This window comes from Choloepus didactylus, chromosome 12 (genome assembly GCF_015220235.1).
Source record: "Choloepus didactylus isolate mChoDid1 chromosome 12, mChoDid1.pri, whole genome shotgun sequence".
Taxonomy (NCBI): domain Eukaryota; kingdom Metazoa; phylum Chordata; class Mammalia; order Pilosa; family Megalonychidae; genus Choloepus; species Choloepus didactylus.
In genome coordinates, this window is record NC_051318.1 from 18363871 (window position 1) to 18382992 (window position 19122).

At 38.6% G+C, this 19122-nt stretch overlaps 1 protein-coding gene across 3 annotated transcripts in view; it reads left to right on the forward strand.

Annotated features, from left to right (window-relative positions):
- Positions 1–18579, forward strand: part of EEF1AKMT1 (EEF1A lysine methyltransferase 1) — a 41677-nt gene extending 23098 nt beyond the window's left edge. For 2 of the 3 annotated variants that reach the window (XM_037800630.1, XM_037800632.1), the window contains exons 2-5: positions 5161–5323; positions 12794–12876; positions 15911–16191; positions 18383–18579. In XM_037800630.1, the coding sequence (XP_037656558.1) occupies positions 5180–5323; positions 12794–12876; positions 15911–16191; positions 18383–18519 (645 nt within the window). In that variant the 5' untranslated portion in view covers positions 5161–5179 and the 3' untranslated portion in view covers positions 18520–18579. Of the gene's footprint in view, positions 1–2118; positions 2156–5160; positions 5324–12793; positions 12877–15910; positions 16192–18382 lie in introns of those variants that run through there. The other variant, XM_037800631.1, reaches the window with a different exon arrangement.
- Positions 18580–19122: the final 543 nt, after the last annotated feature.

Here is a 19122-nt window from a genome sequence, read left to right on the forward strand (position 1 = left end):
CCCCCTTGAGGAGCCTGTGGAGAATGCAGGGGTATTCTCCTACCCCACCTCCATGGTTGCTAACATGACCACAGACATAGGGGACTGGTGGTTTGATGGGTTGAGCCCTCTACCACAGGTTTTACCCTTGGGAATACGGTTTGCTGCAAAGGAGAGGCTAGGCCTCCTATGGTTGTGCCTAAGAGCCTCCTCCCGAAGGCCTCTTTGTTGCTCAGATGTGGCCCTCTCTCTCTGGCTAAGCCAACTTGAAAGGTGAAATCACTGCCCTCCCCCCTACGTGGGATCAGACACCCAGGGAAGTGTATCTCCCTGGCAACGTGGAATATGACTCCCGGGGAGGAATGTAGAGCTGGCATCGTGGGACGGAGAACATCTGCTTGACCAAAAGGGGGATGTGAAAGGAAATGAAATAAGCTTCAGTGGCAGAGAGATTCCAAAAGGAGCCGAGAGGTCACTCTGGTGGGCAGTCTTATACACACTTTAGACAACTCTTTTTAGGTTCTAAAGAATTGGGGTAGCTGGTGGTGGATACCTGAAACTATCAAACTACAACCCAGAACCCATGAATCTCGAAGACAGTTGTATAAAAATGTAGCTTATGAGGGGTGACAATGGGGTTGGGAAAGCCATAAGGACCACACTCCACTTTGTCTAGTTTATGGATGGATGAGTAGAAAAATAGGGGAAGGAAACAAACAGACAAAGGTACCCAGTGTTCTTTTTTACTTCAATTGCTCTTTTTCACTCTAATTATTATTCTTGTTATTTTTGTGTGTGTGCTAATGAAGGTGTCAGGGATTGATTTGGGTGATGAATGTACCACTATGTATTGGTACTGTAAACAATCGAAAGTACGATTTGTTTTGTATGACTGTGTGGTATGTGAATATATCTCAATAAAATGAAGATTAGAAAAAAATAGATTGGGGTGATGAATACATGACTATATGATGGTAGTGTGAACAGCTGATTGTACACCATGGATGATTGTGTGGTATGTGAATATATTTCAATAAAACTGAATTTAATTTAAAAAAAAAAAAAACTTTATCAGACATATGGTTTCCAAATATTTTCTCCCATTGTATAGGTTGTCATTTTACTTTCATGATAAAGTCCTTCGAGGTACAAAAATTTTTTATTTTGATGAGGTCCCATTTATCTTTTTTTGTTGTTGTTGCTTGTGCTTTGTTGTAAATTCTAAAACCATTGCCTTACACAAGGTCCTGAAGATGCTTCCCTACATTTTCTTCTAGGAGTTTGATAGTTCTGTTTCTTATATTTAAGTCTTTGATCCATTTTGAGTTATTTGTATAAAGTGTGAGGTAAGGGTTCTCCTTTTTTTGCAAATGGATATCCAGTTTTCCCAGCACCATTTGTTGAAGAGACTATTCCTTCCCAAGTGAGTGGTGTTTACCTTTTTGTCAAAAATCAGGTGGCCATAAATGTGAGGGTTGATTTCTGAGCTCTTAATTCTATTCCATTAGTCTGTATATCTGTCCTTGTGACAGTATCTTAGTGTTTTGACCACTGTAGTTTTGTAAAAATTTTTAAAATCAGGAAGTGTGAGTCCTCCAACTTGGTTATTTTTTTAAGTTGACATTGGCTATTCATATAAATTTGGAAAACATTTCTGCAAAGAAGGCTGTTGGAATTTTGATTGAAATTGTTTTGAATTTTTACATTACTTGGGGTAGAATTGACATCTTAGTCTTCCAGTTCATGAGCATGGATCCTTTCATTTATTTAGGTCTTGTGCCAGTTTGGATGTATTATGTTCCCCAAAATGCCATGCTCTTTGATGCAGTGTTGTAGGGGTAGATGTATTAGTGTTGATGAGGTTGGAATCTTTTGATTGTTTCCATGGAGATGTGGCTCAATCAACTGTGGGCGAGAACTTTGATTGGATGATTTCCGTGGAGTTGTTACCCCACCCATTCAGGGGGTCTTAACTGAATCACTGGAGTCCTGTAAAAGTGTTCACAGACAGAAGGAGGTGCTGCAGCCAAAAGAGACACTTTGAAGAATGCACAGGAACTAAGAGTGGAGCTGAAACACAACCTGGGATCAGCAGATGCCAGCCACGCGCCTTCCCAACTAATAGAGGTTTTCTGGATGAGGTTTTCTGGATGCCATTGGCCTTCCTTCGGTGAAGGTATACTTGTGTTGATGCCTTTATTTGGACATTTTCATGGCCTTCAGACTGTAAATTTGTAACCAAACAAACCTCCTTTATAAAAGCCAATCCATTTCTGGTATCTTGCGTAACAGTAGCATTAGCAAACCGGAACAGTCTCTTTGATTTCTTTTAGCAATGTTTTATAGTTTTGCTTGTATAAGTCTTTTCCATCCTTCACTAAATTTATTCCTACATGTTCTATTCCTTTGCTTGTTATAGTCAGTGGAATTTTTTTCTTCATTTCTTCTTCAGATTGTTCATCACTAGTGTATAGAAACACTACAGATTTTGCTCATTGATCTTGAACTCTGCTTTGCTCGATTCATTTATTAGCTCTAGTACCTTTGTTCTAGATTTTTCAGAAGTTTCTATAATGGGATCATGTCTACGGGTAACAGGGAGTTTTACTTCTTCCTTTCCAATTCAGATGTCTTTTATTTCTTTTTCTTGCCTAATTGCTCTGGCTAGAAGTTGCAGTACAATGTTAAAAAACTGTAGTGATAGTGGGCATTCTTGTCTCGTTGCTGATCTTAGAGGGAATGCTTTCAGTCTTTTACTATTGAGAATGATATTATCTTTGTTTTTCAAATATGCTCTTTATCAGTTTTTTTTTATCAAGAAGTGGTACTGGATTTTGTCAAATGTCTTTTTCACGTCAATTGAGATTATGTTTTTTTCTTTTGTTCTATTAATGTGTTTGCCATTAATTCATTTTTTTATATTGAACCATCCTTGCATGCCTGGGATAGATCCTACTTGTTCATAGTGTATAATTCTTTAAATGTGCTATTGGACTTGATTTGCTAGTATTTTGTTGGGGTTTTTTTTTGCACCTGTATTCATAGGTGATATTGGTCTGTAATTTTTTGTGTGTGTATCTGGCTTTGGTATTAGGTGATGGTGGCTTCATAGAATTAGTTTGAGAATGTTCCCTCCTCTTCAGTTTTTTGGAAGAGTTTTAGCAGGATTGGTGTTAATATTTGGAATGTTTGGTAAAATTCACCAGTGAAGCTGTCTGGTTCTGAGCTTTTTTTTGGGGGGGAGGTTTTTGATTACTGATTCAATCTGTTTACTTGTAATTGGTTCATTGAGATCTATTTCTTCTAGAGTCAATATAAGTTGTTTGTGTTTCTAGAAACTTGTCAATTTCATCTAAGTTATATAATTTGTTGACATCCAATAGTTAGTGTCCTTTTATGATCCTTTCTATTTCTGTAGGGTTGGTAGTAATGTCTCCCCTCACATTTCTGGTTTTAATTATTTGCATCCTCTCTCTTTTTTTTTTTCATTCTAGCTAAAGGTTTGTCAATTTTATTACTCTTTCCAAAGAACCAACTTTTGGTTAATTTTCTCTGTTTTTAAAATTCTCTATGTCATTTATTTCTGCTCTAATCTTCCTTCCTTCCTTGTACATCCTTTGGATTTAGTTTGCTGTTATTTTTTTAGTTTCTCCAAGTGTGTGATTAGATCTCTGTTTTGATATTTTCCTTTTTTTCAATGTGAACCTTAGGGCTCTAAATTTTCCCTCTGAACATTATCTTTGCTGCATCCTGTAAGTTTTTGTATGTTGAATTTTCACTTTCATTCTTTTCAAGCTTTTTCTTGATTTCCCTTGTGATTTCTTCTTTGACCCATTGATTGTGTATGTTGTTTAACTTTCATATATTCATGGATTTTCCAGTTCTCCCTTTGTTACTGAATTTTAGCTTCGTTCCATTGTGATCAGAGTAGATGCTTTATATAATTTCAGTAAAGTTTACTGAGACTTGTTTTGTGACCTAACATCTGGTCTATCCTGGAGAATGGATCCATGTCCACTTGAGAAAATGTGCATCTTTGTTTTTGGGTACAGTGTTACAACCCTCCTTTTAATTAAAAAAAAATTTTTTTTTAATTTTTTTATTCAGTTTTATATTGAGATATATTCACATACCATACAGTCATTCACAGTGTGAAATCATTTGTTCACAGTACCATCATATAGTTGTGCATTCATCACCAGAATCAATTTTTGAATATTTTTCTTACTCCAAAAAAAAAAAAGAATAAAAATTAAAGTAAAAACATTCAATACCCCCATCCTGCCCTATTTTTCATTTAATTTTTGTCCCCATTTTTCTACTCATCTGTCCATACACTGGATAAAGGGAGTATAAGCCACAAGGTTTTCACAATCACACAGTCACACCGTGTAAGGTATGTCGTTACACAGTCGTCTTCAAGAATCAAGGCTACTGGGTTGCAGTTTGACAGTTTCAGGTATTTCCATCTAGCTATCCCAATACACTGAGAACTAAAGGAACATCTATATAGTGCATAAGAATACCTTCCAGAGTGACCTCTCGACTCCATTTGAAATGTCTCAGCCAATGAAACTTTGTTTCATTTCTCTTCCCCTTTTTGGTCAAGAAGATTTTCTCTATCCCACAATGCCGGGTCCAGGTTCATCCCTGGGAGTCATGACCCGCATTGCCAGGGAGATTTGCAGATTTGCATTCCTGGGAGTCATGCCCCACATGGGGCGGGGGGGGACCTCTCTTTTTTATTGATCCTTCATTTATTCTATCAATAACATGCATGAGCCATAGTTACCTTGATCAAGAACATTCAAACATAAAAAGATCTCTGCTCAGAGAATCTACTGTGAAATGCCTGCATTTGGCCATTAGAGTACCAGAAGAAAGCAAAATGTCTTAAAATATTCATTGTAAAATTTTCAGTTGTGCCAGGAGTCATAAAAATGTGAAAATGCCATTTGTAAATACTGAATGCATTTAAAGGAAAAGTCTTCAAGTGTGCATTTGTTAAACTGTAGTTTACTAGAAAACCCCTTAGGTATATGAATTCAGAAATTTAATATATATATGTGTTTCCCTTATAAAACTCACTACCAGTTTGGATCCTTGTTCTGAGATATTTTTTCATTGTTATTTGATGGGAAAAGAAAAAATCTCACAACACTTTTACCCATTTATTTTCAGGGTCTTCACATTTTGTGAAATGAGCAATTCAGATGATGATGATATCCCCCAGCTTTCTTCCCACACCTTAGCAGCCCTCCAGGAATTTTATGCTGAGCAGAAGCAACACATGGACCCAGCTGGGGATGATAAATATAACATTGGAATAATAGAAGAGAACTGGGTAAGTAAACACTTTCCAGATCTCTCATAAAGTATTGATGCAGTCCTTATTCTGTACCTTGTCCAGTGTTCATCTGTATCCTTATCACCTGTCCTCCGGGAGCTGATGTTCTATTTGGGAAGCTAAGACAGAGAGTGTCCACGAACATGTTAAGACAGTATACATGCAGATTTTACCAGTTCTGACTATCAGGCTAGTTGGAAATCAGAGGACACGGCTTTTCAGATAGGGGAACTATATGTCATTATGTCCAGCACAAATGTGTGCATCATTCTTGTTCACAGGGGCACTCTGCTGGATTTTATACAGCCCGTCAGTCCTTGTGGAAAGGGAAGAAAACATTGCAGTAAATGGGGCAACTGAAATTAAACATGCAATGAAAAATTATGGGGGGGTTTTTTAAGAAGATATGGATAGTTTCTCATGCATAATATGTATTTTCATTGCATTTTAATAGTCCAAAGAGAAACAAAATGAGTTGAAGGAAACGCCTAAATTAGTCTGGACCCTAGAAGTTTATATTTTTTGAAGTAGATAGTTGAGAAGCAGGTGAGGCTTGACTTTTCTGTCTGTGGTTCTACCCCTCTTATAATTCTCTTTCACCATCACTTTGCCATTAGAAGGAAGCTTTTGTATGCTTAGCTTTTTCCTTGCAGTCTTTCATAGTCTGTGTCCAATTTGGCTCTCTAGTATATAAAATTTTCCTATTTACTATGTTTAAAACTGAGATAAAAATATTTGTTTCCATTTACTCTAAATGTTCTACATACTCTAAAGCCTTTCTTAGTATTTTCCTTCTTTATTTTTATCTTCCAGCTAGACGCATCTTCAGATTGTAACTATCAGAAATTTAAAGGACTGCATTATTCTTGAGGTGGTCTATCTTTTCCTTCTGCTCAATGTTGTTTAAATATTGTGTACTTTTTTCTGATTCTAAAAATAATCTATGTTGTAGAAAATATATAAAAGATGATTAAGAAAATAAAAGTTATTCCTGTTCCCACCATTTAAAATTAATTTTTTAAAATTTTGACTTTTTTATTGGTTTAGTTTGTTTATAAATTGAGAAACTTTCCCAGGAAGTACAAAAAAATGATAATGGTATGCAGTACAGAAAAGAATACAGATCCAGGAGGCTTGATATTCAACTGATATTCAGCTTGATATTCAACTGATAGTTACAGAAAAATAAAGAGAGGAAATCTTTGAAGAATAACACTAGAAAATTTCCCAAGGCCCAAGACTCTTACGAAGATACATGGTTTTGGTGATTGTGAAAATTCGAAATATGGGTAACAAATTGTGACCTTTAACCTTCTAGAGAAAAGCAGATCATCTACAAACTGTCATAAATATGAGTGACATTGTTCTGCATAGCTTTATTAGAAACTCAAAAACATACAGTAGAGCAGTACCTTCAGTACTTGGCTTGAAAATTATTTTTAGCCTGGAATTCTATACTTAGCTAAGGTATCAATTAAGTATGAGGATAAAATAAAGACCTTTTAGACATAGGAAGTCTCGAAAAATTTGCCTCCCAAGCACCACTTAGGATTTGCTAGAGGATGCGCTGCAGCAAATGATGAATTAAAGCAAGAAAGGGGAAGGATTGAGGTCCAGGGAATTGGAGATCAAATGCATATAGTGGGAGAGGGAATTCCCAGAATAATGGTGACATGGAAAGTCCCAGTTTAATAGCTGTGCTGCAAGCCTAGAGAAAAATTGGTCCAGATTGGCTTATGAGACTGGTGGTTTCCACGATAGAGATCTTCAAGGAGGTAAAATGAAACTGCTAGATTATCTGGTATGCTGAAAATTATTTTGAAAGGCCATTAGGTATGTGGACAGAATTAAGGATAGGTACAAAGAAAACCAAACAAATGAAATAACCATACATTTATTAACTCTAGGAAAAAAAAATCCTACTGAAAGGAAATGCAATCATAGTATATTACATGGCTCAGCATTGAACACGGACAATTAATTTGACCACAACTTAATTTATAACTATATTGGGAGGTTACAGAAAAGGAAAAGATGTGTATGAAAGGGCTAATGCCATAATAAGTAGGTAATATATAAAATAGATTGATAAAGAGATAGCATTTTATACATAATATTTAGAAATATGGTGATAAATGATCAGAGGAGGAGCCAAAAATTAAAAATGGTTGTTTCTCAGGAGTGGGACTCAGTGGTGGGGAGGCATGGGCCAGGGAACTGTTGTTTTTCATTATAAGCCTAGCAGTACTTTTGACTTTTAAAGCTATGTCCATGGAACACATTGATCAAAGTAAGATTTTTAATTTTTATGGAATGCTATGAGAAGAGCCAAGACACATCATTGTGTCCTGACAATGTTGGAGTGAAGGAGGAAGAGTAGTTCAGTGGCCAACCAACAGAACACTCTTACCACCTAAGATGCTTGGTAGCAATGTTATCTCCCCCTCCCAAGTCTACAGAAGCAGAAGCCCCTACCTGCTGCATGCACTAGGGGCTTTCCTCCAGCTGTCCTAAGTGAGGATGGAGAGATCAGAGCTGGGCATTTTTCCTGTAGCTAAGAATGGCTAGACCTAGACAAACAGATAGATAGACAGATGATGATAGATTATATATAGATCAATAGATCGATGAATAGATTTTTTTTCATTCATACCATTTGCCATTTTGAATAATACTTATTCTAATGGTTATATGTCATTTTGAATGCCATCTTGTTCTGCATGATTTAGAACCATTACATATTAATGACACCTTCAGATAGACATACTTGTCAAAAGACCAACTATAAAGTTTCTTAATTTTATTTAAGAAAGCTGTGCTATGTTGCCTTACCAGGTTAGCTTACAAAATAAGTTTGAAGAGGTAAAATTTGAGGAAAAAACAAGTAATTTGGAAACATTCATAAATGAGTATTTTTTGAATATTTAGTTAGAACTTCTGATTCAAGATGATGGAGTAGGCACGTATTTATCACAAGTTTTCCTTCCCATTGAGAGAGTAGTAAAGATGTAAAAACAAAAAATTACATTAGAAAACAACAAAGGAACAAAAAATGCCATCCAGAAATTTTGAGGGATTTCTAGAAGAAAGAAACAAGTGGGTGTTAGATGATTTGGAAACAGCAGAGAAAATTGCATCCCGGCAATTGCTGCAGCAAAGAAAACAGCCTTCCCCAACGGGAGCACCAGAGACACTCGTTTCCAATCCCAGAGCCTGTACATAAAAATGGTAAAGTGGCTGATGAGCCAGATTGCTGGGTAAAGAGTGGCCTGCTAAAATAAGTGGGTCAGTTGAAATCTCCCCACACACACAACCTTTAATCATATACATTAGTCATATATAGCATCCAAGGTACTTACCTCCAACCTGAATCCCAGAGGGCTTAACACTAAACAAACCAGAGAATCTGCTTGAGAATACTTGAATTTGGGTATTAAAGCCAGAAAGAGAGGCAGAATAGAATCTAAGGTAACTCCAGAGCTCCACCATAGACAAAAGAGAGAAAGGAAAAAGGGAGCTCCATTGAGGAAGGAAGTGTACTATAGCCCTCATATTCAGAGTAAATCTCTTCGTAGTTGAGCAGTTTTTATAATTATCAGCTTTATTGAGATATAATTCATATACTATAGAGCTCACCCTTTTAACGTATAAAATTCAGTAGTTTTCAGTGTATTTATATTCACAGATATGTGCAACCATCATCACAGTTTTTTTCTGTTAATTATAGTCTCTAGTTTGCATTGATTGTATTTTTCCCCAATACCACCCTATTTTTAACACCTTGCATGGTTGACATTCATTTGTTCTCCCTTGTGTAAAAACATATTGGTACACTTTATCACAGTTGTTGAGCACTCCAGGTTTCACTGAGTTATACAGTCCCAATCTTTTTCTCTTCATTCTGGTGTCCCACATGCTCCTAAACTTCCTCTTTCAACCATACTCATAGTCGTCTTTGTTCAGTGTATTTACATTGCTGTGCTACCATCACCCAAGATTGTGTTCCAGACTTCTCACTTCTGTCTTTTCCTTTCTGGCTGTAGTGCTCCCTTTAGTATTTCCTGTAGTGCAGGTATCTTTTTCACAAACTCTCTCATTGTCTGTCAGAAAATATTTTAAACTTCCCCTTGTATTTGAAGGACAGTTTTGCCAGATATAGGATTCTTGGTTGGCGGTTTTTCTCCTTCTGTATCTTAAATATATCACACCACTTCCTTCTTGCCTCCATGGTTTCTACTGAGAAATCCACACATAGTCTTATCAAGCTTCCTTTATATGTAATGGATTGCTTTTCTCTTGCTGCTTTCAGGATTCTCTCTTTGCCTTTGACTTTTGATAATCTGATTATTAAGTGTCTTGGCATAGACCTATTCAGTTCTCTTCTATTTGGAGTATGCTGTGCTTCTTGGATCTGTAATTTTATGTCTTTCATAAGAGATGGGAAAATTTTGTTGATTATTTCCTCTATTATTGCTTCTGCCCCTTTTCCCTTCTCTTCTCCTTATGGGACACCCATGACATGTACATTTACGCATTTCATGTTGTCATTCAATTCCCTGAGACGTTGCTCATACTTTTCCATTCTTTTCCCTATCTGTTCTTTTGTGTGTGGGATTTCAGGTGTCTTGTTCTCCCGTTCCTGAGTGTTTTCTTCTGCCTCTTGAGATCTGCTGTTGTATGTCTCCATTGGGTCTTTCAACTCTTGTGTTGTGCCTTTCATTTCCATAGGTTCTGCCAGTTGTTTTTTCGAACTTCTGATTTCTACCTTATATTTGCCCAGTGTTTTCATTATACACTTCATCTCTTTTGCCATATCTTCCCTAAACTTTTTGAATTGATTTAGCATTAATTGTTTAAATTCCTGTATTTCAGTTGAAGTGTAAGTTTGTTCCTTTGACTGGGCCATAACTTCGTTTTTATTAGTGTAGGTTGTAGTTTTCTGTTGTCTAGGCATCTGGTTTCCTTGGTTACCCCAATCAGGTATTCCCAGACCAGAACGAGCTCAGATCTCAGAAGGGGGCAATATTCAGTATCAGGTTTCCCTGAGGGTGTGTGTCTTAGAAGATTGACACTCCCTGTGAGTCCTCAAGCCGCTGTGCTTTTCCTAACCTGCCAGCAGTTGGCGCCTGTCAGCCTGTAGCTGCTGACTGGTGTAAGGAGGTGGGCCCCCTTAGTCCTTAGTTTCTGTTTTGGCTGTTTCTCCCCAGGCTCTGGGGTCTGGTTCTGAATGGGAGGCCAGTAGTAGGGCTGGGCATCACCTCCTTCCTCTTAGGGAAGGTACACCCCCAGGGGGTTTTCATTTGCACTTAAATAGGTTCTTTGTCTCTCTGACTGCTAGCTCCACCCTTGTCGGGGTTAGAGCGCTGCGAACTGAAAATGACTGAGGCTTTCTCCACTGAGCCACCCAGGTTGAGAGACAGAAAAAGGGACAGAAAGCCCCTCTTCAGGGCTAGTTCATGGTCCCCCCAACTTCATCCACCAGCCAGAGATAGCACCCGGTCTCTGGGCTATCCTGACACAGAGAAGTCCTCTGGCTCTTTAAGATCAGTCGTCACTAAAAGCCTCTGTCTACTTGTTGGGGATTTGTTCCTTGTATTGAGCAGTCCACATTTGTTAATCGAAACCCCAGTTGGAGCTGGACTGAGGTATGTTTGCTTGTTTAAAGTGCTGCTCTCTATCACAGCAAGGTTTTGCAGTTTGGGCTGTGTGGGGAGGGGGCTCCCAGCTCAAGTCCACAGTCTTTACTTACAGCTTTTATGCTGTGATCTCAGGCATTCCTCCCAATCTAGGTTGGTGTATGATGTGTGGACAGTCACAGTTGTCCCCCAGCAGTTAGTCCAGATTATTTACTAGTTGTTCCTGGTTGTTGATTAGTTGTTCCAGGGGAACTAACTAACTTCCACATCTCTCTATTCCACCATCTTCTTTCTCAGCCCCACAGTCAGTTTTTGAATATTTTCATTGCCTTGGAATGAAACCCTAAACCCTTTAGCTGTCACTTCCCAAGCCTCCCATCTTCCCAGCCCTAGGCAACCACTTTCTGTCTTTATAGATTTGCCTATTCTAGACATTTCATATAAATGGAAGCATTCAGTATGTAGTCTTTTGTGTCTGGCTTCTTTGACTTAGCATGTTTTCAAGGTTCATCCATATCACAGCATGTATCAGAACTTCATTTTTGTGTTCAAATAATACTGTATTGTATGAATATACTACATTCTGTTTATCCATTCATCTGTTGATGGATGCCTGGATGTTCTAGTTTCAAAATGGCTTTCTCCCAGGACGTTCCTCTGTAGGCCACAGTTCCTCAAAAATGTCACTGTTAGTTGCACTTGGGATATTTGTCCTCAGCTTCTCCAGGGCAAGAGTCTGCTTTCAACGGCTGTTTTCAAACTGTCTCTCATCTGCAGCTCCTATGCTTTCTTCAAAGTGTCCCTCTTGGCTGTAGCAAGCTCGCATCTTCTATCTGATCTTATATAGTGCTCCAGAAATTTAACTCAGATCCACCCTGAATGGGCGGGCCAACACCTCCATGGAAATTATCCAATCAGAGTCATCACCCACAGGTGGGTGGGGCGCATCTCCATGGAAACACTCAAAGAATTACAATCTAATTAACACTGATAGGTCTGCCAACACAAGATTACATCAAAGATAATGGCGTTTGGGGGACATAATACATTCAAACTTGCACACTTGGATTGCTTCCACTGGGCAAATTTTAAAAGCCAAGAATCCCCAGCGCATGCCAGCTCCCACTTCAGCACATGCACCTGCTTACAAAGAGCCTGCAGCCAGCCCTGCCATTAGGGGAGGCCTGTGGGGAAAACAGGCCTATCCAGTTGCAGAGGAAAACCAGGCTACCTTTTCCAGTAAAATTGTCCTTGATTTGTAAATGTGAATAGATAGCTAAGGCTCATTAGAAATTTGAAGAAAATCATCAATCAGCATGATCTAGACCAAGATGAAAAACGAACTTTACCCCTGAGGGAAAAACAGGTAATTTGGAAACATTCATAAGGCAGAGACAAGAAGTGATGGGGAAGGGGTATGTCTGAGTTCAGCTAAGTGTGTCCCTGGGGGTTCTTTAACATGCATGTCCACCTCTGTCCTTCCTGCTGATTGGTAGTTGTATCTAGAAGCATAATCAGATTCAGGTTCAATTTTTTTGGCAAGGCTAATAGATTGCAGGAATGTTTTCCATCAGGAGAAACATCTTGACCGTTGTATCCTTTTATGATGTTAGGAGCCAGTGATACTCAAAGCCTTGGTTCCATTAATACGTTAGGGGTTCATACTGATTTACAATAATTTAAAAGAAAAAATTAGTTTTAAAAAGAAAAACATACACAGGTACATCCCTGCCCCCCCACACACACACACACACTGGTATGGTAGGTATAAATTAAAAGAACAAAGTCTATGCTAACTTTAAAATAATTTCAACCCATTCTCTGTTAATAGCAACTGAGCCAATTTTGGTACAGTCAAGAAACCGCATTACGGCTTGCAGAAGAAGCGATTGCAGCTGCTGGAAAAGGGGGCAAGTGAGCTTCATAATTTTTGTTTGTTTGTCTTCTAATCTAAAGGAATATTTTAAATATTCTTCCCAGATGAGAGATGGTTTGTAAGAAGTCTACACCACAATTTGCAAAAATTGTAGCTCTTGGTTTACTTCAAATGAGGAATTCAGAACTGCTTCCACATAGAGTTCAGGGACACACTCAGAAATTTACTCATTGCAAGATTACTTAGCTCTATTCTTTATGTTAACATTTTCTAACCTGCTTCTTACCTTTATACCTCTTGAGGTTTTTTTTTAAATATTTGACTTTTTTGAAGTTCTGAGAATATAGATTTTTGTTACCGTTAATTTGGTTGTATTTTTATCAAAAGTTTGCATGCCTGTAAAGAGTTCAAGGTTCTAACAGGCTTGTGCAAAGAAGCAGCCATTGCTATCCCCCCCTCCAGCCCCCCACACCCCCATTTTCAGCTCCCTTTCAATTGATTCTTTTGGTATTTACAATCAGATTTCTGAACAGCAGGCTTATATTGCTATTTATTGACTTTGTGACTTTGAGACATTGTTTATTGACATCTCACCTCAGAGAGTAAGGCTGCAGCTCTCTCTCATGCTTCCGCCACTGCCACACACACATGCGTGCTGTCCGCCCTCTCACAGTTACAGCCTCGTTTTGATTAGAACAGGATTTATGTTGGTTTGACTTTGTAAATGTTCTTCACAGCTGAGGCTTTTACTTTTCCTTTCCTGTACAACTCTTCATGTTCTCTGAAGTAAATATTATTATTTTTTATGTATTTCTATGTACACTCCACTAAGTAACCTCTAATCTCTCCTTCAGTTGTCTAAATCTCCTGTTGGTAAATTCAAATATATTTCAACTTCTTGAAAACCATTACTCTCAGAGCTTTACAAGTTCCCACCTGGACTAGTTGCTGTTGGTTCACTCCTTTCACTACATGCTGAGGTTCCCATTTACCTCTCTTTTGTTTTGGATTCCTGAGTCCCGGATTTTCATTTTTCTTTGTTCATGACCTTATCTTGGTGGGGCACATCCTTTAAACAGTTCCCAGAGAAAGGGTGCATGGGAAGGAAATTTTTGGAAACCTTTCATGCCTGAAGATGACTTGATTCTGCTGTTAACCTTTGTGATAATTTGGTTAGATATCTAATTCTAGGCTGGAAATAACATTTCCATTGCCCTAAACCCATGGCATTTTGAAGGCATTGCTCCATTGTCTCCAAGCTTCTGATGCTGTTGAGAAATCTAATGCCTTTTGGGTTTCTTGTAGGAAGCCTGTTTTTTCTCATCCCTGCCCTTTATAAGCTTAGAATTTTCTCTGTATCCCAGGTTTCGATGTGTTTTGATGTGGTTTTCATCTGTTGTACTGGCATTTGGGGAGCACTTTCATTCTTACAACTCATGCCCTTTGGTTTGGGAAAATTACCTTAAATTATTTCTTTGATTTTTTTCTGCACTATTTTTCTGGAACTCCTATTCCTTAAATTTTGGACCTGGTCTTCTAATTTTCTTTCTCTTCTTTTTCCGTCTCTTATCTTTCTTCTCCTACTTTTTAGGAGAATTCCTTTTAAGTGTTCCTCTCCCTACATAGTCTCTCTTTATTCCAATGCACTTTTTTCTGTTTGTGTGTTTTGGCGTCTAATATTAGATGCTTTCCTTCAGTGTTTGTTGGTCTTTGGCTGTCCACTTATACTGTCCTGGGTGGGGGAGGGGCCAGCAAGCGTGCCATGAGGTTTTCCTACTGGTTTTAAGTTGCCATTTGTTTTATTTGGCATTTGCCCTACAATTGCAACACTTTAACTGTGTTCCAGAACTCTGAGAAAGGTGGTTCTGCCAGTTTTTGCTTGATGTTCAAAAATTCTGTGGGGATTTTTTTCTGTCATCTTTTTAAAAATAATTTATGTTGGTAACATATACATAACAAAGTTAGCCATTGTAACCATCTTTCAGTGTGCAATTTAATGGCATAAATTACATTTACAGTGTTGCATTACCACCATCCATTACTAAAACCTTTTCATCACCCCAAATAGAAATTCTACACCCATTAAGCAGTGAGTCCCCCTTCTCCTCCCCCCAGCCCATGGTAACCTCTGATCTATTTTCAGTCTCTGTGAACTGGCTTATTCTAGGTATTTCAAATAAGTGGAATCATACAATAGTCCCTTTTTGTCTGCTATAAGAATATAATTTTATACACATGACACATGAAAGCATATTAAATATTGTTCTATTCCTTGCCTTTTTCACTTACAATATATCTTGGAGATCATTCCATGTCAGCATATCAAAGGCTGCTTCCTTCATTCTTTTTAAAATGGCTGCATAGATTCCATTGTGGTGTAGCACAGATACTTCAATAATTCAATATTTAGGTTGCTTCTAGCTTTTTTAGCAGCTGATTTTAAAAGTTAACTTTTGGAACACTACCCATTCATAAACTTGGAAATGCCTATAATAAAAGTAGATTCTTTTATTTCCTTAAACAAAAAAGAAGCAGAAATTCAAAGTAGCTGGTCCGCAATGAGGTACCTGTAAACAGTGACCTACTTTTAGTGTATGTTTTCAGAAACATGGAGTTATTTAGAAAGTTACTTGGATTTTTTCCTTTCAAAATCATGAATATTACAAAATGAATTCAAAACATTTAGTTTGGGACTAGAGGTATTTGAAATATTCAAGGACCAATATGAAAATAATAAGTGCATTTAGGCTTTGGGCTGTCTATATCAAACTTTTGTCATAATGTTTTCCTGATGTTTTACGTTATTTACTATACAAAGTGCATTTATGCTTCCCTCCCTCAAAATTATGAGTTGGAGATTTTTAAATACCAAATTCTTTAAAAGTGAGGCAGTATAAAGTTCTTTTCTCAAAACTAACTGCTATTTCATTAACTTCCACTATTTTTTCCCTTAAGAAAATGAAAGCATAAAACTGAACACAAGGACCTGTATTTTCTTAGAAGTGAATTGTTATTAACACCACAGGCTATCCATGAAAGGTCCATCATGAATGTGTCCATTTTGCATTCTAGAATAGCATGTGTGAGTGCCCCCAGTGTCTACCAGAAACTGAGAGAGCTGTATCGAGAAGACTTTTCCACATCCGTCTTTGAGTATGACAAAAGATTTGCCATCTATGGAGAGGAATTTGTCTTCTATGATTACAATAACCCATTGGATTTACCTGAAAAAATTGCTGCTCATAGTTTTGACATTGTAATAGCAGATCCTCCATATCTTTCTGAGGAATGTCTCAGGAAAATGTCAGAAACCATCAAGTATCTGACTAAGGGCAAGATTCTGCTGTGCACAGGTAGGTGCTGATCTCCCATTCTGTGGAAGCTGATGAGTTGGAAGAGACCTTAGAACTCATATCTTGAATCCATCACTTACTGTGTGTGTAACCTTAAATGAATTACTTAACCTCTCTGTGCCTCAGTTTCCTTATATCTAAACTGAGACTAGTAATCCTTCCCACTTTACAGGGTTGTTGAGAATTAAATGAAACAATATACCAAAAGTGCCTACCATGGAGTCTGGCACAGAGAGAGTGCTCAGAGAATATTAGCTGTTATTTTTACTCATCATTGTCCTTTTCGTCATCATCATCATCATCATCAGTGTAAATATCTGGTCTAGTCTCAAGCCTAGACTTGATAAAGGAGAATTTGGGAATCTGTAGAGTTAAAGTGAATTGCCTAAGGTTATATAGCTAGAAATTAGATTAAGTTTATTAAAGTAGAAGAATTTTCTTCCTGGCAAGATTGATAAAGTTTCTTAAGATGGGTGTACTAAAATTTGAGCAAGAACAAAATGTCAACAAAAAGGAACTTTGGGTTTTTTACTTCAAGGCATCCTGCACATACAGATTCTTCTGTGATATTCCCCAGTTCCTCAGTCCCCAGTCTCTCCCAGCCACTGCTTCCTCCCCCGGGAACCCTGCTTTCCACTCAGAGGCCTCACCTGGGGTTGGGGTGCAGGGGTGCAGTGCCTCAGGCTACAGGGAGGCAGTGGTTCTCTGGTATTGTGAGCTTGTTTGTTTAATCAAGAATGCCACTTTTGTTAATGTAAATATACTTTATTTAATGTTTATAAAGCCCTTTGTGCTCTGATCTCTTAGAGAATACATTTTTGTTTTTAAAGGATAGGTTAAAAAATATCAGAAAACAGGCCGAAGAAATGAATTACTAATTCCAATAAATGTAATGAAAGAAACCAAAAAAAGTGGGTGGACTGGCCCAGAGAATAATGCGAGGTGTGCTTCAGCTTGGCTGTTGAGAGTGATCTCTTGTGGAGGTGGCATTTGAGGAGGAACCACCCATCCTGGGGGGAGTAAAGGAAAGCCCGTAGGACTGAGCCTCGTGGGCAGAGGTGTGTGAGAGGTGGGCTGGCCCTACAGGTATGGGAGGGAGTGTGGGTCTTCTTTCACAGCTTTCAGTCCCGAGGTGGCATGATCCAGTTTGTCTGTGATCACTTTTACTCTGGGCTGACATGGATTTCTGGGGGAGCGTGGATGGGGGCAGCCAGCAGCCTCCCTCAGTGGTTGGACTGGGGCCGCAGCAGCAGGAAGGAGGGGAGTGATGGGTTCCGGATCCATTCTGGAGATAGAGCTGAAAGAACTGGCTCTGCTTTGGATGTGGAGGGTGAAGAAAGAGCAGAATCAGGGAGTCTCCAGGCTCCTGGCCACACGCCTATGGGAGTGATGAAGGCATTTGCTACTACCAGGGACAGGTCTGAAGTAGAAAATGAGAGTTCTGCCTTGGACAAGTCAAGCCTGAGGTGCTTTGAGGCATCTTGGTAGAATTTGTCCACCAGGCAGAGGCCCTGCAAGAGTCAGTAGAGAGACTGGGCCAGAGAGAGAACTGTGGATAGTGGCAGGAAGGTGGTGGTGTGTTCAGACAAGTCTGCAAGATTCCGTATTACTGAAAATTAATTTTTTTTTGTCGTCATAAATTTTATCAAAAAGCAAAAACACACAGCATAATCCAAGAAAATTTTGGTAAATTTCAATGGGGAAGTTATCATACACTTTCAAAATGTACTAATGTTGGAATAATTAAGAGGGCGGGATCACAGGATCAGAATAAAGTGAATCCAGAAAGTCTTTCATAGCTTTGTATGAAATTACTCCGTGATAGCAGGGACATGAAAAGGAGTTCTTGACTTAAAGTTGGAAAAGCCTAGTTTTTAGTAATTAATTTTGCTCTGTACTTGTGGAATATAAATCTATTTCTAAATTTCTAATTGTGTTAGCTCTGCAGAGGTAGAAAAAATATTAAATAAATACATTGCGAAATGGAAAAGAGATATACCTAGGTAATTTGCAAAAACGTTGAGAAGGTAAAAAGCACTATAAAGAACTGCCCTCTGCCCTCTTAACTGTTGAGTAGCACTGTCGACTCAGTGTCTCAAGGATGTTAGTCTAGAATCCCCTCCACATGATGGGCACCAAACTCACAACTGGCATTTCTCATCTGTGGACTCATCTGATCTGTCCTCTTCAGGTGCTGTCATGGAGGAAGAGGCAGTAAAACTCCTGGGAGTGAGGATGTGCAAGTTTGTTCCCAAACATACCCGGAATTTGGCAAATGAGTTTCGCTGTTATGTGAATTATGATTCTGGGCTAGACCATGAAAACTAGCTACAGATAGTGATATAATACAGCAACGGACTTTGTGGGACAATTCCCTCCTTTTTTTTTTTTTTTTTTTTTAGGAGATTAAAAAGTTGTGACTATCCACCTTGGCCCTTGCCCCCAGTGGGCTATCCCTGGACTAATTTCCAAAATAAAGAATACAGCATCTTATTATTGTTTCTTTATTGAGGGTACCTCTAGAGCTTGGGGCTCTTTTGTGAACCTCAGTCCGTGGAATTTTAGTTGGAAGAAACCTTAGAATTTAATCCAGTCTCCTCACATTACATGTATAAAAAAACAGAAGTGCAAACAGCTTAGTGAAGCCAAGACCTCCTGAATTAGGCCAGGCCGTGCATTCCCTTAACATGGGCCCATTCTGCTTGTGCTCCAGAGACTGCAGATGCTTTCCTCTAGCTCTCTGGTAGCATCGGGACTGACTGTGTGGGGCCCTGGTCCTGCTCAGGCTGCAGCCCTTCGATGACACAGGACTTTGCCTCCATGAAGTAAGTTGATAATCCTGGCAACAAGTATCTGAGCACCTGGAGCTTTCCTCTTCTTCCCAGTTCTGGGAGTGATGACAGGATTGGAGCCTCAGCTCAGCCTCTATCC